At 46.9% G+C, this 22708-nt stretch overlaps 11 protein-coding genes across 11 annotated transcripts; 6 read left to right on the top strand and 5 right to left on the bottom strand.

Annotated features, from left to right (window-relative positions):
- Positions 1-53: 53 nt before the first annotated feature.
- Positions 54-871, top strand: VTP01DRAFT_39 (uncharacterized protein; the record flags this gene model as incomplete). Its single annotated transcript, XM_069382521.1, has 3 exons — positions 54-69; positions 143-274; positions 339-871. 3 exons carry the CDS (start codon positions 54-56, stop codon positions 869-871), a joined length of 681 nt encoding a protein of 226 aa, XP_069244459.1.
- Positions 872-899: 28 nt separating this feature from the next.
- Positions 900-2457, bottom strand: VTP01DRAFT_38 (uncharacterized protein; the record flags this gene model as incomplete). Its single annotated transcript, XM_069382410.1, has 2 exons — positions 900-2276; positions 2326-2457. 2 exons carry the CDS (start codon positions 2455-2457, stop codon positions 900-902), a joined length of 1509 nt encoding a protein of 502 aa, XP_069244458.1.
- A 1588-nt stretch (positions 2458-4045) lies between these two features.
- On the top strand, positions 4046-5577 carry VTP01DRAFT_37 (uncharacterized protein; the record flags this gene model as incomplete). The annotated part of the gene is made up of 6 exons (XM_069382299.1): positions 4046-4145; positions 4224-4382; positions 4441-4557; positions 4616-5116; positions 5185-5322; positions 5384-5577. 6 exons carry the CDS (start codon positions 4046-4048, stop codon positions 5575-5577), a joined length of 1209 nt encoding a protein of 402 aa, XP_069244457.1.
- A 122-nt stretch (positions 5578-5699) lies between these two features.
- On the bottom strand, positions 5700-8959 carry VTP01DRAFT_36 (uncharacterized protein; the record flags this gene model as incomplete). Its single annotated transcript, XM_069382188.1, has 14 exons — positions 5700-5733; positions 5792-5960; positions 6020-6080; positions 6139-6236; positions 6308-6875; positions 6934-6946; positions 7020-7095; positions 7156-7832; positions 7886-8035; positions 8091-8243; positions 8307-8425; positions 8503-8650; positions 8707-8889; positions 8952-8959. The coding sequence occupies 14 exons, from the start codon at positions 8957-8959 to the stop codon at positions 5700-5702; spliced, it is 2457 nt and encodes an 818-aa protein (XP_069244456.1).
- Positions 8960-9715: 756 nt separating this feature from the next.
- On the bottom strand, positions 9716-10231 carry VTP01DRAFT_35 (uncharacterized protein; the record flags this gene model as incomplete). Its single annotated transcript, XM_069382077.1, has 1 exon — positions 9716-10231. The coding sequence occupies one exon, from the start codon at positions 10229-10231 to the stop codon at positions 9716-9718; it is 516 nt and encodes a 171-aa protein (XP_069244455.1).
- A 1665-nt stretch (positions 10232-11896) lies between these two features.
- On the top strand, positions 11897-13590 carry VTP01DRAFT_34 (uncharacterized protein; the record flags this gene model as incomplete). Its single annotated transcript, XM_069381966.1, has 2 exons — positions 11897-13016; positions 13091-13590. The coding sequence occupies 2 exons, from the start codon at positions 11897-11899 to the stop codon at positions 13588-13590; spliced, it is 1620 nt and encodes a 539-aa protein (XP_069244454.1).
- Positions 13591-13700: 110 nt separating this feature from the next.
- VTP01DRAFT_33 (uncharacterized protein) lies at positions 13701-14754 on the bottom strand (the record flags this gene model as incomplete). The annotated part of the gene is made up of 5 exons (XM_069381855.1): positions 13701-14050; positions 14115-14278; positions 14354-14419; positions 14508-14634; positions 14697-14754. 5 exons carry the CDS (start codon positions 14752-14754, stop codon positions 13701-13703), a joined length of 765 nt encoding a protein of 254 aa, XP_069244453.1.
- A 569-nt stretch (positions 14755-15323) lies between these two features.
- On the top strand, positions 15324-16444 carry VTP01DRAFT_32 (uncharacterized protein; the record flags this gene model as incomplete). The annotated part of the gene is made up of 6 exons (XM_069381744.1): positions 15324-15413; positions 15479-15544; positions 15619-15692; positions 15756-15858; positions 15924-16219; positions 16285-16444. The coding sequence occupies 6 exons, from the start codon at positions 15324-15326 to the stop codon at positions 16442-16444; spliced, it is 789 nt and encodes a 262-aa protein (XP_069244452.1).
- Positions 16445-16767: 323 nt separating this feature from the next.
- VTP01DRAFT_31 (uncharacterized protein) lies at positions 16768-18609 on the top strand (the record flags this gene model as incomplete). The annotated part of the gene is made up of 6 exons (XM_069381633.1): positions 16768-16793; positions 16850-17117; positions 17190-17275; positions 17342-17420; positions 17496-18153; positions 18224-18609. 6 exons carry the CDS (start codon positions 16768-16770, stop codon positions 18607-18609), a joined length of 1503 nt encoding a protein of 500 aa, XP_069244451.1.
- A 349-nt stretch (positions 18610-18958) lies between these two features.
- On the top strand, positions 18959-21226 carry VTP01DRAFT_30 (uncharacterized protein; the record flags this gene model as incomplete). Its single annotated transcript, XM_069381522.1, has 1 exon — positions 18959-21226. The coding sequence occupies one exon, from the start codon at positions 18959-18961 to the stop codon at positions 21224-21226; it is 2268 nt and encodes a 755-aa protein (XP_069244450.1).
- A 227-nt stretch (positions 21227-21453) lies between these two features.
- Positions 21454-22479, bottom strand: VTP01DRAFT_29 (uncharacterized protein; the record flags this gene model as incomplete). Its single annotated transcript, XM_069381410.1, has 1 exon — positions 21454-22479. One exon carries the CDS (start codon positions 22477-22479, stop codon positions 21454-21456), a length of 1026 nt encoding a protein of 341 aa, XP_069244449.1.
- Positions 22480-22708: the final 229 nt, after the last annotated feature.

Below are 22708 nucleotides of genomic sequence, written 5' to 3'. Positions count from 1 at the left end.
TCTTTCTTGCGCTTTTCACACACATTTTCTCTTTTCTTCCTCTTTCCAAAACAATGGAAGCCTCCAACGGTATACGTTAACTACTCTGAAGGGCTTGAGAGTTACTAGAAATCGCACTAAAGCATAATTCACCCGTTTTCAGGGGGACCTCCTTACAGCAGCGGCAGCAGTCCTACGTCGTCAGCGACTCTAGCAACAGGCTCAAATTACAAGACTGCAAATAATGGGCCTTTGCCAGGCGAGATGGATTCCAGCGACGGCGTAGCACCGGGATGTACGTAATATACACTAACCAGCAGCAATGTATTTGCGTGTACTAAACAATTTTTGACTAGCAGATATCATTGCATTTGAAGTCATATTCTCGATTGTATTGTTTTTGGTTATTGCGAGCTGTTACGCTGTTGCGATACGACGCAGAAGAAGGAAGAAACGAGAAGCAGCAAGATTACATGCATTGCTGCCTGTTTGTACAGATTCAATGTTAGAGCGCGCATACGCACGAAATGAGCGGCCTATCCACTCCATCATACAAGGCGATCCTCCACCTTACTCACCACCAGATTCCACGCTCAGATTACCCGATCATGCAGTAACACGCTTATCAAATGCATTGCTGCGAGCGCATACGACGACGATGCAAGAACGGCCAACATCTAGTCTACAACCGTCCATGCTAACAAGTGATTTCCCACCGAAATATTCTGATCTTCAGAGTACAGCAGTTGATGAACGTAGAGATTCTCTTCAATCAATGCTCAGAGCGCCCAGCAGCAACCACAATGATGAAAATAACACTGACGAGAGACATCCTTCCTGTTATACTACTACCACTGGTTTATCTAACAGTAACCAACAAAGAACAAGGTGAACTGTCTACTATACTTGGACGATGTATATTATTTTTCTTCTTCTGAACATATACGGCGTATTGTATCTGCTAGCACGTTTTCGTTGTAGATAGGATACCCGCGATCTTTAGAGACTGCACCTCGTATTTGCACACAGCGGATATTCAGAGCTTCCACCGCTGCCACGTCGACCTTGACAGCGCTGTTATCGAGGAATACGAGATGAGTGATAAATGAGGACGGCGGTTCGGCTTGGAACTGGTTGTCAGGGAAAGGTGGGAAATAATGCGGTGGTGTGTGGCCATGCGGAGGCGTGCCCGGAAGAATGTTTGTATTTGTAGATGAAGAGGATGAAGGTGTTATGCTGGGGAGGCTGGCACGATCGCTCTCTGCTCCATCCAGAGCCTGATAGAATGCCCGCTGGGCATCCACCTTGCGGCTCTGGTTGAGCGCTGCAGTGATTGTGTTGATGAAATCGATGGCTGTGTAACCGTCCGTTTCGCGGTCATTGGTACCGTTGAGTAAAAGTATCTTTTGCTTCAGAGTTGAGGAATGGCAAATGGCGTTTCCGATGCTACGGAGGATGAGACAAGGGACAATGGAGGTGTAAAGTGAGCCGATGGAATAAATAAGGGTCTTTTTACAAGACAGGTGATCGACAACCCGTGGATTTGGTAATGGATATATTTCTTGGCCGTACTGGTTAATGTAGTAGATGCGTTGTATGGGTGAAGATAATTTCTGATCGGCGTGCTTTGAAAAGATCAGGTTGGCATTCTTGTCGAGCTCCGGAGACAATGGATAATCGTCTTCGTTGCCCAATGCGAGATGTGAGAAGGCATCGATCGGGTTCGGGCGAGTCCAGCGGCAGCCTGGCGTCGGATGGCGTTTGCCACCGACTCTCTGAGCAGGAGGATGAGAGATTTCATTTTGTCCGTTGAGAGTATCTCCATTGGTTAGCTGCGCTGCAATCGTTGCAGTGTGATTGGTACTGATAACGGGTACTACTTTGGCGCTATCCGGTATACCCGTAATAGCTGAAAACAGGAAGAGCGCTGCTTCCAAGTTTCCGAAAAACAAACGCGCGCCTGTCAAAAAGAAGTTGCCAATGCTTCCATTTCGAAAGTTGAATCCCTTGTGCGCACGCTTGATGACTTCAAAGTGGAAGCTATTCAAGAACCCGCGGATGGCCTCCCGTTTCTCTGCAGGAACATTGGCCCAGAGTGCATGACGTCCTTCAACGATAGACGTCCATTCATCCTTGACTTCTTGCTCGCTTGCATCCGCCGGTAATCGGTAGCTTAGCAATTCTTTCAAGGCTGTCCGCTCCTTGCTTCGATCTGTTTCCACAACATCAATGAGCCGGGTAAGCCGTGATCGTAAATCTCCAATGCTGGGGCCACCGAGCACTCGCAAAAGTTCACTCTGCCACTCATGTTAGGACAGAATGTAAAAAAAATCAACGGTAAATTACCGAAGAACCGCCATTGTCTGAGACGCCAAGGACATAGCATACGTCGTTGCTAGGGGAACTGTGGAAGGCGTTCACAACGTGATTGCACGCAGTGCCACCGGAGAAAATGACAAATGAAGAATCAGAAGACATGAGAAGGGTATATGAATGCAAAGTGGACAAAGGACTGTGAGGGTGGGCGCACTCTCTGTGTGCGTATATATATCTTATCGGCCAAGTTTCGTTTTTCCATTGGTTGTAGATCCTGCTTATCGTTGATAAGACGAGCCTCGATTGGGCGGCAAAAAGTTACTTCTTACACTATTCCTCAGATAAGTATATTCTCAGTGACTCACAGGGCACAACTGAGTTATATGCCTACATCCCTGCAAAACCCGGGGTCTATCATTGAAATATACATTCTTGCCGGTGATTTTTGTACAAGGAAGAAGAAACAGTGATCTTTTCTGAAAAACATCTTCGGTGATCCGTTGGGTGTTCCCAACAGACAGTCTGATACAACCCTTCTATCACTGCTAAAAATAGCCACAATAAAGGGGATATGTTCTATTGCTTCTATGATAAAATAACCGATCTATAAGTATCGTGCACTCGGCTGATCTCGGTTTTTGATCTTGTTGGTTGCACGTGATCACTCTGGGAGGAAAGATGCATTCGCTGATGAGTTGGCAGTCACATATGATAGTAATACATGGCAACAACAATGCATACTTGAGGTTATGTCTCAACATCCGCGGAACCATGCGGATTCGTATGTGAGAATAGCTGCGCCGAAGAACAGCATCACTTTGCCCAGCACTGAGGTTCGATCCGAATGACTTGCCAAAACTAGTAAATCTTCTTTCAGCCGCCGCGGATTGCACGCAGTCTTCTACAGTAAGGAGACTAGAAGAATAGAATGAATGTCTGTCACCAACGGTTAACATTCTCTGAAGACTTTTCGAATGCGATATGGAGATATGAAATCCATAGCGGCGCATAAAAAATTGGACGACTAATTTCACTTTGCTCAACGTATGCAAGCAGATTGGACAAGAACTGTCAAAATATACGAGGACAAAAGGCTTCAACAATAAAGAATTCTGGCGGACTGTTAGGCAAAGTACAGTACAATGAATTTCGGTTACAGCCTCGACCCTTCTTTTGCAGAGTCTTGTTGAATATAAATAGCTAATCTTCGACGAGGGCATGCATTTGATCTATCAAACTATGCATATTTCCAAGCTCATATTCGCAACATCTGCCACGTCAATGTTTATCTTTCGGCTCGTTACTGGTCAGCAGCAGTATAAATGTGTTTGCAAAACGTTGGATCTACAAGGAGACTACACTGAGGAGATTTGCGTGCCCGAGTACGGCGACTTCGTGGAAAAGAAAATCCCTATTCGATGATCATGATCATGTTCGTTTGTTCCAACATGACGCCGGATACCGTGGAATCCTTCAAGAGGACTGCAAAGCAATCTACAACATGCGCAGTGTGCTCGGGATGACGTTTAAGCAAGATCCATAAAGTGATTATCCTTGCAACACAATGTCCATCCGTTCCCGTCGCCTTGTAGGCTAATAATTCCATGTAATCTATATTACATTGTCGAAATCGAATTTTGATGCACTTTGCACCGTTAATGTCTGAAGCAGCGCCGCTGCTGTCATTGCTTTAAATGTTGTACCCCGCATCCCAGGTCAACCTTCCCCTTTTGTCCCGTCCCGCACAACCATGGCGAAACAAGGCTCACTGTTTGTGAGATTTCGACAATTTGATGCTTACGCAAAAACGCTGGACGATTTCCGGGTCAAGACGACATCTGGGGCTTTAGGTTACTATCCCAACAACCAAAAGTATATACGAGCTACAACCAAGGAAACCTAACGATCCTGCCATTTCTCTCCTGCAGTTACGGTATTGAGCGCGCTGCTCATTGCATACCTTGTAATGTCTGAATTCATTGCGTACCGTACACCAACATGGCAGCCAGAGCTTGTCGTGGACAGAGGACGCAAGGACAAGATGACTATACACTTTAACGTGACCTTTCCAAAAATGCCTTGCCACAGTAAGTAGAGTTGTTCTTCTGCTCTGTTCCCAGAAGCAAGCACTGACACTCTAAATAGTGTTAACACTCGATATTATGGATGACTCTGGCGAACATATAAGCGGGTACATGCACGATGTATACAAAGTACGGCTTGATCCTTTTGGAAAGCGAATCCACACTGAAAAAGCAGACAGTAAGTGTTAGCAACTTACGACATATTGACCCGCCCATGTTATTGATCGCGACAAAAGAGCTTGGGGACAACACGCACGGTGCTCAGCTTGCATTTCAAAAGCAAGAGAATGAATGCGGCAGTTGCTACGGTGCGAGAGCGGTTCGCGAGGATGGATGCTGCAACACGTGCGAGGATGTGCGACAGGCATATGCCAACATGGGATGGGGTATGGCCAACCCGGACGATATCGAGCAATGCGTACGCGAAGGCTGGCGCGAGAAGATTGAAAAGCAATCGAACGAAGGGTGCAACATCCACGGCCAAATTGCAGTGAATAAAGTACGCGGTAATTTCCACATTGCGCCCGGTCAGTCATTCCAGCAAGCAAACATGCACGTTCACGACCTTAAAGAATACACGGAAGGAGCAAGTGATGGCCACGCATTTGATATGTCGCATACAATCCATTACTTAAAGTTCGGACCTGACCCGCTCACTGGAAAGAAAGTGAACGATCATCCAGCGTTATCTGCAGTTACCAATGCTCTGGCAGGCACAGAAAAAATGACAGATAACAGCAAGTATCATCGTCCATTGATATAAGCAATGCATACTTTTTGTCTAAACTGGGTTAACTTTTATTAGCACGCACTGTTTACCAATACTTTTTGAAAATTGTATCCACGCAGCTGCAACCGCTGTCGGGCCCTCCCACATACACCAACCAATACTCTGTCACTCAGAATGAAAGAACGTTGGTATCCAACGTACAGGGTCTCCCGGGTATGAATCTAAACTCTACATTCACAAACGTAACTCGATTGACTGATACGTTCCTGTGTAGGAGTCTTTTTTATTATGGATATCTCCCCGATGCTCATTATTTACCGAGAAGAGCGAGCCTCCTTTGCAAGTTTCATCACCGGAGTTTTCGCCATAGTTGGTGGTATCTTTACAGTAGCTGGTCTATTTGATCGTGCAGTGTACAGTGCAGAAAGGGCATTAAAGAAGAAAATGGAGCTAGGCAAAACACTGTAATTTGGCCTGGATTCCATCAGATGTATACCCTTCTTCGTTGTCCTTGTTGTTGTTTTCTTTAATAACAAATATTGCAATTGAACGCTGCCTTCTCAAAGTAGGTAGGTTTAGATGATTTATTATTATCCCTTGTATGGAGGATTGACAAGCGATGCACTGTACATGTCTGGTCAGATAAAAGCAAACAGAGAATATCCACATCCACCGTAATTACCTTTGAACATTAGTTGAGCCTAAGCTCAGTGAAGATAGAATAGAATCGATATCAGTCTTTGTCATTTCCTTTGGTCTCTTGGCAAGACTCTTCTCGGTCAGAGCTTGCAATGAGCCGATTTCTGCACTGCCGTTTAAACTTGGAGATGTCTGGGACGTTTGCTGTGAAACTAGAAATATTGCAGGCTGTGAGCAATGAATTGATACGTTTTCCTTTTGTTGCACTTACTTAGAGCCTCCTTTAGGCTTTCCACATTGATTATGCTCTTTTGGCTTTGTTGATTTGCGGACTAGATGATGTAGAGTTAGCAACCAAAAAGTTTTAGGATGGCGTAGTTGCTTGCTTACGTTTGTAAAGTCTCCATTCGACCAAGGTGTTGCAAGCTTCGGCTTGAGTTCTTCGAGATCGCGTGAGGAGCGAATTCTAAACGATCGTTCTTGGTTGACTGTAAAAGATGATCGTTAGAATGGAGGGGAAATGAAATATATATCCACATTCGTGCCGTTGTAAACTTGCCAAATGCTTCCGAGCCCCATTCAACGTAAAGTTTGCTTTCCAGATCCAAACCGTGCGTATCCTCTTCGTCGCGAAGCTGGCCATCCTTGGAAAGGATTTCCACAATGACGTGGCGGTCGAGAAACTTGTCGACAGGCGTCGTGTTCTCAGGTTCGAGTTCATCGAATTCGCGAATGTGCGCTACTGTATCTGCAACGCCCGGTAAAAAGATGGGCGAGTATTCCTTGTGAGCAACCCGCTCATCCTTGACCTGCTTCAGATAAGTTGTAAGGCGCTCGATAAAGTGCACTTTGGCGACCATGCCAAACCATTCCAGGATAGCTGCAGCGACTGCGCGCTGTCTGGAAGTCTGCTTAATCTTGCCTTCCTTGACAAGATTTTGCAGCTTGAAGACGAGTGGCACGGTGCGCACGGTGCCATCACCGCCGAAGCGACGGGTCAGTGAGCAAAGAAGGGTATAAAGCGCGCCTACGTCGAAAACATTGCAGTCTGGAAGCTGGACCCAGTCGATAATTGTTTGATGAACAGCGCTCACAAACATCACATCGCCGTGCTGTGTAAGCAAATGCTAAATGTACGCATTAGCCTCTTTATATTTGTTGAAAAACTGTCTTGATTCTACGCACCTTTGGGTAAGGTCTACATGATCAATTGGAAGGTTTGCTTTCACGTTAGTAAATCCTCTATATCTTTTCACTTTGTTGGCACTTACTCGGGCGAGAGATCGGCTTCGGGCGTGGTTGCGTCCAAGTAGCGCGTCAATGTCTCGGCAAACTCCACTCTTGTTTCTGTAACATTACAGTTGTGAGCATCTTGCTTCAAATTGACGTTTTAATATCGGACCCTACCTGAAGTGGCGTCGGTAAGCAAACCGATAGCAGGTAGCCACGTCGTCAAAGAGAGTCCATTGTTGATGTACTGAGCAGCAACAGCAGGACTTTCGCCCTGTTCATCGGTCTTGTCGCTAACATTTTCGCAGCTGGTGGTAACGATCAGATCAAGACATTTTAAAGCGACTCGTCTGTATTCATAGATGGGTAAGCCCTCCACTTGTTCAAGCGTTGTGCCAGTTCGCAGCTTGGCGACAACGTAGCCAGCAACGTCGTTTAACTGGTTTGGATAATATGTCTGCGATGCAAGGCCTCCGATACTGTGAGCAAACCCTTGATGCACGGCGTATTCGTACGTGCTCTCCAAATCAGACGGATCAGGATCTTCGTCGCGGAAACGGCGACCTTGCAGTGACTTTACAAGGTGAGTGAACAGCGAGTTCAAGACCTCGAGAACTGAGATGCCAACGAGCGGAATGTTGGCATTGAGGATAGTGTCCAGAATAGAAACGAGTGATGCTAATTTGTCGCTCATGACATATGTCTCTCCATTGTTGCCTTTGATGCTATCCAGTTGCTGCAGGATCTCGGAAATGAGTAGGTATCGGTTCTGAGTCTGGAGAGAGCTCAAGATAAGCTCCATGAGAGATACCGCAAAGTTGGGTGGCCACCATTTCTTCTTGGTATCCATGTAGCTAGACAATCATTATATTAGCTTGTGGTTACCTACTGCTCAAGTTACACATACGAGAACAAGGGACTAAGAGCAGTTCTGACAGCGGCTCCGTTCAATTCTCCAAAAAGAAGCGATGTGCTCTTTGCAGCCATAATCTCGATTGCGTTTGCGTTGACGCTGTCGCTCTTGAGAGTTGATTGACGGATATCGATAGCGTCATCGCTTTAACCATAATGTTAGATATGATACCGTCTTTTTAATATCATCCAATGCTTACTCTTTGACAAGAGCGTTCGCTGCCGTCGAGGATTCGGCCAAAGTGTTGAAAAGAGATGGAAGCAGGATATTAAGTTGAACTTTAAAGTTGGAAGCATGGATTGCGGGAGAAGAGATTGTTGCCTGCAATGCTCTGTGGCCTATATGTCGCCATCTCCATAACATTGTTATCCAATTGAACCGCTGGTGGTTTCTTGGGGTAAATTTTTACTCTTACTGGATGGAGTCCTGGTTGCAGAATTCTGCAAATCTCTTGATCAAAGATTCATAATCGGTGGTGAACTCTGAATCAACTCCCAGCGTTGATCCATCGTGGTAACCGCAAAAAACAATAAACTATAACAATCCCAGTTAGTCAACTCTCCAGCAAAGTCGGAATGTTTATGGCGCGCGCGCGTATGTGTGGTTTTTACCGCTTCACACGAAAGGTCGACCAACTCGATATCATTTTTGCTGAGTGTCATGTTGAGGATTTTGACAACGTATCTGGAGAACAAGTTGAGATCTCGGTGGCACGCTTGAATAAGCGCCTTTATGATTTCTAGGGACACTCGATTGTTTCTATTCGCTTTGGGTGTCAGCATTTGTCGAATATCGTCCGGGCTAAACAAACATACTGCTTTCGGTTCTTTGCAACGTCGCGTTCGACCTTCTTTTCGATAAAGCTACCGACCTTGGTCAGTTTGACAGGTCTCGAACTGGCGTAAAACGTAAGGTAGCTGAGTTCTGAAGATCGAGGTCCATCTTCACCCTCCTTTTCAGGGTAACAATTGTTAATGAGCGTAGCATGTTTGACATAACTGGAGTTACTTTTGTTAATGCTTGGACTGCCGCAAACCCCTTCGCCTTAGTATTCGCTTACAGGTGCATGATGGTGGCTGATGGAAGGAAGGAAGGGAATGAAAGGAAAGGGGATGGAGGCGAATTAGTGCGCGGGAGGTTGTGGCTAAAAGTCTCGTGAATGGTACTTCTTTTGGGTTACTAGGTTGCCCCTCCACACTTTTCACGAAGCTACTGAGTCACTTCATTTCATCCCAAGACGGCAAGCAAACTGGAGCTTGTGTAACGCTCTGCAGAACTGGGAAGCTCGTGAAAGCGTTGAAAGCTGTATATCCCCAATAATGCTCATTTGGACTAGAGTATCCTTTTCCCTGTTGCTTGACTTACTGCAAGTGACCTTCATACGTAGTACTTGCAATAACCTTGACAAATATTTTGCTACCGAACATACAAACAGAGGATAATAGGAACATTGAGCACATTAAACTAACGGATCCATTCGTTACGCAAATGTATGCTTCAATCCTAAAGAAAGCGAAATGCTCGATAGTTGAAGAAGATAATACACGTAAAAAGTTTGCGCGTTCAGCTTACAAATGGTGCTTCCTATCATAAAAGTCCAGTGCTCAGTGCTATGTTCATATCTTCTGGCAGATTCGGACCTTGCTTGCCCACGGGCCACAACAACTCTAACCTAATCGGCGAACTAGCGACGAAACGCAGAAAACATGAAACATGGGAGGATCTGTAGCAAGGTGTATGATTCTTGCAAAACTTTTTACTCGTTCCAATGACATTGTAAGTTGTACAGAATGTTGGTGAAAAAAGGCGTGAATGTGGCCTTCTTCACCGAAATGGTTGTACTTTACGCTTGTTGCCGGTAAAGAATGCAAATATCTTGCTTTTATGCTTTCTTTTCTTCGGCTCTGGACTTTGCAGTGGATGCACTGGGATATCATCGCTTTGATAGGTAGTGTGCATTGAAGCAGCTGTTGGCGCGGAAGAGCGTCTGCAAAATATCCTTTTCGGCTGATGGTCACCCTTGGCGAATAAACTTTGTCGTCGTTTTGCGAGCCTGGTGCCCAGATATTGCATGTGATCACCGACGATCACTTTTAAGGATTTCCGTCTCGCGTTCAAACGCTGCTGCTGTTGCTGCTGCTGCTGTGAGTTCCCAGTCTCTGGCGTATTATCCACTGTTACAGGTTGCTGCTCTTCCATCCGATCTTGCCAGTGTTGTAAAGGTGTTGAGTACTCGCTAGGACAGTCTAAAGAGAACTTGACGTTGCAGTATACGTCGTCTTCGCGGTCGTATTGTTGCATGGCGCTCGCTTTTGTCGACTGCTTGGTGGACTCGAGCATCAAATAAATCGCAGAGACGATCCAAAAAAGAGGGCCGTATACCTGCTGCCAGCACAGCAAAAACTGCATTTTGAATGTATCCCATTGCTGAGCGGTTGTCGCTGTCATTGATAGAACTAACATCTGGACGAGTACTCCCGCGTGCCTGGATATTACCAACATGCTGGTGTGCAGTGGCTGTTTAGATAGACAAGGTGGAAGAGAGGAAGAGAGAGAAGGGGCCGCATGCAAACGCAAAGGAGAGGAAGTACAAGTGACCAGACAAGGTTTAATACAAAATCACCATCATCATCCACAACAACACGCATGCTCATGCGTCTCGCTAAATCTTGCATTCCCGTCCATGTTTTGCCCCATGAGCATTGCCTTATTTGCAGACCCTGAATTCTCGTGCACCCTTACATACAGGAATGGAAAAGCCTGTCCGTACATCTTTAGTTCGAACGACCAAAGAGGGTGATACGTCTAAGAGAGAAGATGAGACAACGGATGCCACAGAGATCATCTGCTCAACATGGTCACGATTCTAATATGATCAAAGTAAATAAACAGATTCTGTTCCCTTTTTCGAAGTCGTTGAATCCAAGTCTTTTTAGGATATCTCGGGAGCCTGCCAGCTGGACCAAGGTACACAGAAGGCAGAACAATGCTTGATTTGGTTGCTGTAAATAAGAACACCAAAATGAACTCGCTATGCTCTCCATGGATATATAGCAGAAACTTCGATTCGTCTGAGGTGTTGCATTGGACATGAATTTTCCAACTTTGCTGCTCGAGTGCGAAGTTTCTAGGAGGCAATGATAACGGTATAAATCCCAATTGCGAAAGCAGGAAACAGCTTGACATGCAGAATAAACAGGATACACATATGCAGCAAAGCCATATATAATTGCCTTGTTTGTGTCTATTTGCCACAATGCGCAGGCCGCGCATCTGGATGTAATTTAACTGCTTGGAATGTTGATAGATTGAAAACACTGTTTTAAATCTATGTTATCTGTATTATGTAAATGCGCTGAGCAGATAGAAGAGTATGAGACGTACCGACAGTCCCTTTCTTCCTACGGATCAATCTTACTCCTATTGCGCCGCGACCTTGGATTGTTTCTGTCGTTGATACAGTCCCCTACGTAGGACCCGCTCGGAGTGGCCTCCGTACAGGGTCAATGATAGGGCATATATCACTTCTGAACGGTTGATTTGCAACAACAATATAGGACAGTAAATAAAAACAACGACGATCTTATTCCCTCTATTGATGCGGACCTCTTCCCAGAATGTCATCAGTCTGATCTGAGCATTCAAAATTCTGGAAGCAAAAAAATTCTCTACAGGCTGCTAGTAACAAATAAAATGGATATCTCTGTGTGTAATGTTTTCTTCGATCATTGTCAACGCAAGATAGACCAATACCCTAACAAACACTTTGCTTATTCCGACGACTTGGGACTGCACGCCAAGAAACAATTGTCTTTAGCAAAAAATACCATTAATAATAAGATCCAAGTTGTTGCACAAGCGACTCGGCTGACACTTCTTTTCTTACTTGCAAGCATAGACATTTACATTTTTACCTAGAAGCGACTGACGAGTATGCTATTCTTGTATTGAATGCTGAGAGAGTATCTGGTTTTTGACAAGGCAATCATCACTCTGTTGTAGGAAATGCCAGAAGAAATCGGCAGTCGCTGGTCATCCCAAGAAAGCGTCTCCACCAAGGGAGCTTCGGTCACCGAAAAACCGCAGCATCGAGAAATAACTGGAATTGAGAAGCAGCAGCAGCAGCATTCGCAGAATCAGCAGCATGTTCCCGGCAATTGGTTCGTGCGTAACAAGAAACTATCTGCAACTTTAATGGCTCTCGCGGCAGCTGGCATTGCAGCGGCTATCATTGCACCCATTCTTATCTATGCTCCAAGCAGCGATAGGCTTAAAGGAGGAGGAGGACTACTCCCCCCATGGTCAGGCGCTGGTGGTACTCCAGGTAGAGATGCATTTGACGACTCGGCGCAAGCCAATCCACACGTCCCACCTCTGTCTGAGCCATTCCGGTACGGCGAAGACCCTATTCGCGGCGTAAACTTGGGCGGCTGGCTAGTTATCGAGCCGTTCATCACACCCTCCTTGTTTGACCAGTTTGATCCTCAAGACAACATTGTGGACGAATGGGGTTTGTGCGCCAAGCTCGGGCCAGAAGAAGCAAAAAAGCAACTGCAGCACCATTATGATACGTTTATCACTGAAGCCGATTTTGAAAAGATTGCAAAGATGGGACTGAACCACGTGCGCATCCCGACGGGCCACTGGGCTGTGCGCACCTTTGAAGACGAACCGTTTGTGCCACGTCTATCATGGGACTATCTCTTGAAGGGCATCCAGTGGGCACGCAAGTATGGTTTACGCGTCATGGTCGAACTGCATACAGCTCCTGGTTCGCAGAATGGCTGGAACCATTCCGGAAAATTTGGCACCGTCGGCTTCCTGAACGGCACCGAAGGCGACGTCAACGGCAACAGGACACTCGATATTGTCACCGAAATGATCGAGTTCTTTAACAAGCCAGAGTGGTCACACGTTACGCCCATTATGGGTGTCTTGAACGAACCGGCCATTTATCGCATCGAGACAAAGCGGGTCCAGGAATGGTATCGACAGAGCCACGATGCTATCCGCGGCATCACCGGTGACGAAAACGGACCGCTGCTCACTTATCACGAAGGATTCTTGGGCATGCCTTCCTGGTATGGTTTCTTCAAGGATCCGCACTACAAACGTGTCATTCTCGGTAAGTTTTGGAATACTTGTAGACGTCAAAAATATATGTATGGGACATTTTCTTACATTGATGAGTAAAAACAGAGACACACACCTACCTGATCTTTGACGATGGATTGGTCTCTATGCCCCGCGACAAGCAGGCAGCGTTCCCTTGCGGTAACTGGAAGCATGATCTCAACGAGTCGATGGCAGAAAACGGTCCAACGATGGTCGGTGAATTCTCTGTCGCTACAAACGACTGCGGCAAGTACCTGAACGGTGTGCGTCTTGGAACAAGATACGATGGCACCTTGGTCGAGAATGGCAAGCCTCGCGAAGCTCCTGCATGCCCGACTTGCTCGTGCCAAGGTGTCGATGACTGGAAGAACTGGGATAACAATTACAAGCAGTTCTTGAGACAATTTGTGGAGCGCCAGATGGATGCGTTTGAAGAAAGCTATGGCTGGTTCTTTTGGACATACAAGACCGAGGAACACATCAATCCACACTGGGACTATTCGTTGGGCTGGGAGCAAGGCTGGATCCCGCCAGATGCCAACAATAGAACATTCTCTTGCAAAGATATAAACCCTGCTATTTAATGATGATGATGAATAAGAAGGAGCGACTAACGAGAGTAATAAAATGGCTACAAAATATGCACAATGGAAAAGAAAGAAAAAAGGTGGGAGACCAAAATTTCAAAAGTGCTTCAATCCACGAGATGGCCTTTGCAACTTTCCTTGATCGGCTGGTACCGGAAATCGTCAATTTCGTCACCGATGCCGTCGTCGTCAAACGGCTCGCAATCCTCTTGCCATCCTCGGATGCCTTCTAGATAATTCTCCTGAAGACTAGCTCGGTACTCTTCTAGCTTCTCCATGTTTTCAATAGCCAGGTCTCGACTCCTGCGTTGTATCTCTCGACCGCGCATCGACATTTCGTGTGCATGCCGCAGTGCCGCATCCAGCAAGTCGCCGGTTGCTGTTACCAACTTGCCCATAATCACTCTGAGTATGTGATTATACCAAAAAGAGATGAGTGGCACAGACTGAATGAGTCCTATATTAAATGATCGGTTGATCAGCAGCATTTTTCACAAATGCAACAGTTTTGTCATGTGAACCTTCTAGCGTCCAGCTATCTTCTTGACGATATATCTTTAGCAGACCGCTATCTTGCTCTGTCTCTCGGAAATGCAAGGTTGTAATGGATGGCACTTGGAGGTGGACGAATGCAGGAAATATACTTGGTGAGAGGTTCTGTGTAAGGTGGACAACGGCTGTTCGCCTGTAAAGATTCAATTTCTCTCTCACGTGAATACACGTTTTCCCTCGGCTTTGTTATTATTCCTGGAAATGTTACCCATCAAACACAATGTTGTTGATAGTCGGTGGCTGTCTGTTGAGTGCCTGCCACACTGTATATACGCTTGGTCGCTTTTCTGTTAGATCAAGGAAGACTACGCGTGTGTGCGACACGTTTTCCCCTGCAATCGCAGACGACTCTTCTAACTTACTACTGAATGTTACTGATTCCTTCCGTACTCATCACAGGCGATGTTAAAACGGCATTGTCAAAGTAGTAGTACTCCAGTATTCGTTTCCACTTGATAGTGCTGTAAGAGAAAAGATCTTCAATGATATCTACGAAGCAACGTTGTTGGCACTCGGTTCTCGCGTCGTCAGGTGCAGGAGAGCGACATTACTGGTTATAAGGGCGCTTGACGAAGGTTCAAGCTGGGTATTGGATTCGTGATCGGTCATTGCGTTGTGAAAGGGAGAAAAAAAGCGACGACGACCGTGGCGGCCGCCGGTTACGCTTGTCGCACGTGGTGCTTACTGGGTTTCGAGCGGCATTGCTTCCAAAATGCGGTGCAACTCTGCAAAGCCTATACTAATATGGTCTAATGATAACAACAAACAAGACGTTTCCACTAAGCGTGAACAAATCCAGTTTTCTTGAACCCTATATCTAATTGTTCACGTTGTGAGCGAATATTATACCTGATATCAAAGATCTGTAAATACCGGTACTCCTTGGCCCCCAATTTAACAGTTGTAAATTTTAACGAGGAGTGCATTTTTGGAAGGATGAAGATGTAAGATGCATAAAGTACATACTAAAACGTAAATGTATGTCACTGGAGCTTGGTGTTAGAGATGAACTGAAAAGCATATAGTATTTTCCTCTGTGTGCTTCTGCCACGTCAAGGAGGAAGATTTGCCACGGCGTCCGAAATTGAACCCGCAGGAAACTTAACTCTCCTCCTACGCACAACACGTAAAGCGCCCTTCGAGCAGCTCCCCTTACCTCACTTACAATTTATGCTGGCATGCCGTCACCGCTCGAGACATGGTACACTGACATTCCACCCGTGACACGAATCTACGTTACTGCTGCGTGTTTGACCAGCTTAGCCGTTGTAAGTTGTCTGCAACGATATCTGTTTAGAGCTGTTTGCCAATAATATACGCATACGTCTCTCAGCAACTCGGCTTTGTACATCCTTTGCAACTCTGGCTAAACTATGACAGGATCATTTACGGATACCAGGTATGTATACCTTGATTCAATGGTCGCTTATGCTCGTGAAAAATTATTAAAAAAGGGCATGCATTACACAACAGTGGTGGCGTTTGGTCACCAACTTCTTATACTTTGGTCCATTATCGATAGACTTTCTATTCCACATGTTCTTTCTGTAAGTTACATTGCTCTCTGCGAAGCTACGTTGGATATATATTTTTCACACCACATGAATCAGGGCACGATATTCACGGATGATGGAGGAAGGATTCTTTCGAAACAAAGCAGCAGATTATGTGTGGCTCCTGTTCTTCTCTGCAGTGTCACTCATTGTAGTCACGGTAAATTGTCGAAAAAAAGGAAAGAAGAAAATGATGTGATATCACGCTGATGGTTGAAAAACTAGACTGTTTTACCATACGCATACATGCCTTTTCTGGGATCACCGTTAGCATTCACGATGGTGTATATATGGGCTCGGCGTAATCCATACGTGCGACTCAATTTCCTCGGTCTCTTAGTTTTCAGCGCACCTCACTTACCGTGGGTGCTTCTCTGTTTCTCACTGTTATTGAGCGGTCAACTGCCTATCGGCGATTTGCTGGGCATCGCTGTAGGACATGTTTACTATTTTTTCCAAGACGTTTGGCCCCGTGATCCAGCAAGTGGCGGAAGGCGATGGTTGGATACACCCCGAATATTGTATGTTTTTTTTGCGTAAGATGGGACCCAGAATAGTGGATGAACGTGCTAAGATAAATATCTAGTTATTGGCTGCTAGGCGCCAACGCAACAGCAGCCCAAGAGAGTATCGACATACCTACGACGGCTGAGCAAGAAGAGAATACCAACGATCCAGCAGTAGATAGAGAGCAAGAAGAAGCAGAGCAGGCAGAAGAAGAGCATGCACAAAGGGCAGAGGAATAAATGAGAGCTGTTGCACGTAAACAAGGTTAACCGCAAATGCTATGATGTTACGCGATCGGCACAAAGAGGGCTTATTGATCCTGATTCGCTTACAGAACCAACCATTTGTCCGACGTTGTTGTAACAAGACCTTTTTTGTCCAGTTTTTTATTTTATTCTTTTCTTTTCTTTTCTCCTTTTCCCTTTTTCCTTTTTTTCACAACTCCATCCACTTAAGCTTCTCTCTACCCTTTTACGTACGCCGCTGCAAATTTGAAAAAAATAATACTACAGGCAGCCGTGTATCTATACGCACAGTAATACAAAGCCGGTGATATAACCCCATGGGCAACGTGCTGTCAATAACTGGGTCCGGAGAACTCAAAAACCCCGCATGAATTGCACATGGCACTTATCTTTTAGCAGCAATAACCAGGTCCCAAAACATTTGCGACCAGCGCGAGTGAAAAGAAAGAAACATGACGACAGCAGCAGTAACATGATGGTTGTACAATCTCCCCATCATCAGGTCCCACGCGAGCACGCTGACGTTGTCCACCACCACCACCACCACGAGAAACAAGAACAGGCGGCAAAGGCCACCCTGCCTGCCAGAGACTTGATAATTGGCGACGGGCCCCGCGGCGCTTTTTTATGGCTCCAGGGACGCCGGTACAACTACAATGCCGAGACTGCAAGTATTCACACAGAAGAAGCGTGCGCAAGCATGCAACTAATTATTATTATTATTATTATTAACATGCAGAATTCGCTCTACCCACTGCCAAACGATCAGAAAGAGTTAGACCGATTACGCGTGTTCTACTATCTTTTGCGCTGGGCGTTTGGAGGGTAATCAGCTCTAGTGCTGCCGCTGCTGCTGCTGCGGACAAATTTATGCTAAAGATATATACCTAGACTTATCACTGCCCCAGTTGAACCGAAACTGCGCAAAGGCATACATGTGCTCAACGTAGGAGCTGGTCCAGGAATTTGGGTACGTTTCAAAGCCAAGCAACAACAGCAACGTCAAGGATTGCAATTGATGATAAAATGAAATTTCAAATCTTAGATCGGCCATCCGGTCATTGATATGGCGCTAGATTACAGTCGCTCCAAATTTGTCACTGTAGATATCGCAGATCTCCTGCCATATGATTTGTTACCTCACATTCGCCACAAATTATCACCGCAAGCATCTGTCGTATCAGAATATCTGCACCAGGAGAATAATGAGCAGTCGCAACAGCGGCAGCAAGCAACGTCCGAGACTACGTCGTCAAGTAGCGCGTTTGAAGTAGAATCTGGTGATCGTATCGGTCAACCTATGGGCAGGAACCACGACGGGTTCACACCAGTTCACCCGGCCGTCCAAGAAATGCATGAAAAGCAGCAACAGCAACAATCATCTGAATCTGCAGTCGATAATACCCTGAAACCGCCACCGCCACTGTCAATAGATATAACAACAACACCACCAACGCGCCGTGTATTTAAAAATCTTGATGCATACATAATGAACACTCAAGAGCAACCACTCCCATTCCCTGACAACACCTTTGATTTTGTTACGATGCAACTTGTCACAACTTCGTTTCGACGCGAAAACTGGCCGAGCGTCATTCTTGAACTTGTGCGAGTAACGAAGCCTGGAGGATACATCCAGCTGCTAGATGTTGATTACCACATCCAACCGCTAGGTCCTATCGGACAAGCGTGGGAAGACGACAGTGAGTGTACAATAATTGAGCTAGAATCTGTTCTGTGACGCCCTGATGTGTGTATATTTGTCACATATAGTTTTGGAGAAAGTAGAGACAGAAATGGGTCTAGCACCTGGCATATCTCGGCATTTTAAGTGGATACTCGAATCGTTGGGCCTGGAAAACGTTCGAGATCGGAGGGTATCCATGCCAATTGGAGAATGGGGTCTCGATATCGGTATCTTGTGGCAGCAAAACGTTGAAGCATTCGTGGAAGCGACGAGACCACTTGTTAGCCAAGGAACGCACGTAACTCTAGAAGAATTAAAGGAGAGGTGGGCCAAGGTGATGGAAGAGCTGCAGGTTGTCAAGGCATTCAACAATATTCATGCGGCGTGGGCTCGCAAACCGCGGGGAGGAGACTTTGAACCTAACCGTGCTGTCTTTGATCATCTACCAGACCTAGCGCCACCCTGCAGATGATGGTCCTCATTGATATATACATATATATATATATATATATATATATATATATATATATTATGCTTTTTACATATGTGTGTACAATTTTTAAGTATATCCACTTCAGTTTTTTACCCAACCATCTGGCATCCAAAAAAACAAATGCAGATCAGGGCGAACGGCGTTTTTGCGGGGAAAATTTTCAACCGCGCTTGTCAGCGAAACAAGATGGACATGTCCAATAATATTCCACAGTTCATTTTGAGTCACGACAGCAGAAAGGAGATATATACTTTTTAAGTTTCTGTTTCAGCTACTTCTCTCTCTCTCTCTCTCTCTCTTTCTCTTAAACCCCCTCCTCTTTCACTTAATGGGACGCACGCTATACGACAAAGTTTGGGACGACCACGTCGTTGACCAACAAGAAGACGGAACCTGCTTGATCTATATCGACAGGCATCTCGTGCACGAAGTCACTAGTCCGCAGGCTTTTGAAGGTCTTCGCAACGCTGGTCGCAAGGTCCGTCGTCCGGACTGTACCTTGGCAACCGTCGACCACAATATTCCCACCACCCCACGCAAAAATTTCAAGAATGTGTCGACGTTTATCCAAGAAGCCGACTCTCGTACGCAGTGCGAGACGCTGGAACACAACGTCAAGGAGTTTGGCCTGACATACTTTGGCATGGACGACAGCCGTCAAGGTATCGTGCACGTCATTGGTCCTGAGCAAGGTTTCACACTTCCCGGCTGCACTGTTAACTGCGGTGATTCGCACACTTCTACCCATGGTGCGTTTGGCGCTCTCGCATTCGGTATCGGTACCTCTGAAGTAGAGCATGTTTTGGCAACACAGACCCTCTTGCAAAAGAAGAGCAAGAACATGCGTGTCAAGGTCGATGGCAAGTTGGCTCCCGGTGTGACCAGCAAGGATATCGTTCTGCACATCATCGGTGTTATCGGCACGGCTGGCGGCACGGGCTGCGTTATTGAGTTTTGTGGATCAGCGTTCGAGCAAATGTCAATGGAAGCTAGAATGTCCGTCTGCAACATGTCTATCGAAGCGGGTGCGCGTGCAGGCATGATTGCCCCTGATGAGACTACATTCGAGTATATCCGTGGCCGACCTCTTGCACCAACCGGCGCCGAGTGGGACAAAGCTGTCGAGTACTGGCGATCTCTGCGCTCAGATCCCGACGCAAAGTACGACGTGGATGTATTTATCGACGCTGCTGACATTGCACCTACCTTGACCTGGGGTACCAGTCCTCAGGATGTTGTTGCCATCACCGGCACTACCCCTGATCCCTCTACTGTCTCTGATCCTATCCGTCGTCAGGCTATGGAGCGTGCTTTGGATTACATCGGCTTGAAGCCCAATACCCCTATGCAGGAAGTCAAGATTGACAAGGTGTTCATTGGAAGCTGCACTAACTCTCGCATTGAAGACTTGCGCGCAGCAGCAGCTATCGCCAAGGGCCGCCACGTTGCTGACTGGGTGTATGCTATGGTTGTCCCTGGATCTGGCCTTGTCAAGAAGCAAGCTGAGCAGGAAGGATTGGACAGAATTTTCAAGGAAGCTGGATTCGACTGGCGCGAGGCAGGCTGTTCAATGTGTCTTGGTATGAACCCTGATCAACTGAAGCCTGGTGAGCGCTGTGCCAGTACAAGCAACCGTAACTTTGAGGGTCGACAAGGCGCTGGAGGTCGTACTCACTTGATGAGCCCTGCCATGGCTGCTGCAGCAGCTGTCACTGGCTACTTCACCGATGTTCGCAAACTGACCCCCGCGCAGCAGGACCGTCCTGCTTCTCCCACACCCAAGAAGATCGAGACCGAGCTGGAACCTCCAGTGGAAGACCACGCCAAGGCTGCCGACCAAGCTGACATTGTTACCGATGCTCCTGCCACCGGTGCCAGCCCACCGAGCCCAGCACCCTCAGACGCGGCTGGTATGCCCAAGTTTACGACTTTGCGCGGCTATGCAGCCCCGCTCGACATTGCCAACGTTGATACGGATATGATTATTCCCAAGCAGTTCTTGAAGACCATCAAGCGCACCGGTCTCGGCACTGCTCTCTTCTACAATATCCGATTTGATGGTGCCACTGGCGAGGAGAACCCCGACTTTGTGCTGAACCAGGAACCTTACCGCCAATCTCGCATTCTTGTCTGCACCGGTCCCAACTTTGGATGCGGTAGCTCCCGCGAACACGCGCCCTGGGCATTCAACGACTTTGGCATCCGATCGATCATTGCACCTAGCTTTGCTGATATCTTTTTCAACAACTGCTTCAAGAACGGTATGCTTCCCATCACGTTGCCCCAAGACAAGGTCGAGATGTTGGCCGAGCACGCCAAGCAAAAGGCCGAACTCGAGGTCGATCTGGTCAACCAAGTCGTGCGCTACCCTGGAGGCGAAGTACCCTTCGATGTCGAGCCTTTCCGCAAACACTGCCTCGTGAACGGTTTGGACGATATTGGTTTGACGATGCAAAAGGCTGATCTCATCGAGGCATTCGAGGCAAAGCGGTCACAGACTTGGCCCTGGTTGGATGGCAAGGATTATGCCGGCAAGGCTACAAAGTTTACGCCCGTCGCAACAAACACTGCAAAGAAGCAAAAGCTTGATTGGTAAAATATAACTAATTCCCATGTAATTTTTTCCCTTTTAAACAAAACAACAAAATATACACAAGTTTTATTGTTTTCTTGTAAAATCAGACATTGTAATTTTCAAAGGTATAAAAATTTTGCGAATGGTGTGTGTGTTTTTGAGTGTATATGTAGTGAAAAGCTATGACACAAGTAAAGGTAAAGAGAAAGAAAGAAAGAAAGGGCTTGCGGGTTGGTTTGTTTGTTAATTTACTCAGTGCGCCAGAGGGAGTGAGCAGCATCGGGAGTCCAGGTAGGGTTGGAGGTGTGACCTTGGAGGCAGACGTAGGTGCGGCCGTGGTAAGAGACGCGGTCGCCAGCGGCGTAGGTGCCTACGGGATCCCAGTCAGAAGCATCGCTATCGTCTTCGCAGCGGCGGCGGCGTTCGCAGCAGCCATCATCTTCTTCGCCACGGTTCTCGCGTTCTTGCTCTTCACGGTTCTCGCTTTCTTCTTGCTGGCGTCTTTGCTCTTCAAGCTCGGCCTTTTGGCGCTCGAGTTCCTCCTTCTCGCGCTCAAAGTTTTCGCGCTCGGCTTCTTCTTCTTGTTCCTTCTTTTCGTGGTCCTTGTAAACCTTGTGGGCGAGGAAACCGGCGCCTACAGCCAAGGCGCCGCCGAGGATGGCAGTTCCGACATCGCCGGCAACGCCCTTGATGCGCTGGCTCTTCATGCGCTTGAGGTGGGCTTCATCGACAAAGGTCTGGCAGGGGACAGGTTCGCTGGAGATTTCACCGGGAGGGCTGTTGAAACCGCGGGCAATCAAGACCATGTTGAGGATACCAGCTTCCTCACCCTTGACAGTGAAGAGCTTGAAGAGACCGTTGACACCACCGCCGGGAGCGTGGACGATTTGGTTGACAGGGATGGCAGCGAAGCCGATGATTTCATCGACGCCGGATTCTTCATCCATAACTTCAACGTAGAGGTTGGGCTGGCCGACCAAGGGGATCTCGAAGGACTGGTTCCACTGGGGGTTCTTGCCAGCGCCCTTCTGGGTGAAAGTCTTGGTCAAGGTCTTGCTAAAGTGCTTCTCGGCAGGGTTTTCCAAAGAGAATTGGACGTAGGGGTCCTGGGCACCCATCAGTTCAACGCTCTTGAGCTCCTGGGCATGGTTGACAGTGATAGAGAGGGAGCCGGCTTGCTGACCTTCAACAGAGGAGGTCTGGATGCTAGTGTACGAGTAGGAGGTCTCGGTTTCGGTGGAGAAAGAAGTCTCGGAAGTGGTGTGCGTGAACATTATGGAAGTTTGTGTGGAAGACAAGTAGTGTTGGAAATTGGCGCGTTTTGACACGCCCTTTATATAGACGCTGCCGGCTGATGTTGATGCAACAGCAGTATCACTTGCATATGAGTCGGCGTCAATTCTCGATTTGGATGAATGCCCGCATTTTGGCTCGTACGACACAACACGCTAACTTGATACGTCACTCATTACTTCTTCCCCTCATCCTTGTCCAGTCTCGACC

The sequence above is a fragment of the Rhizomucor pusillus genome, assembly GCF_041956525.1.
Source record: "Rhizomucor pusillus strain CBS 183.67 unplaced genomic scaffold VTP01scaffold_1, whole genome shotgun sequence".
Taxonomy (NCBI): domain Eukaryota; kingdom Fungi; phylum Mucoromycota; class Mucoromycetes; order Mucorales; family Lichtheimiaceae; genus Rhizomucor; species Rhizomucor pusillus.
This window is presented reverse-complemented; position numbering and strand designations above follow the sequence as displayed.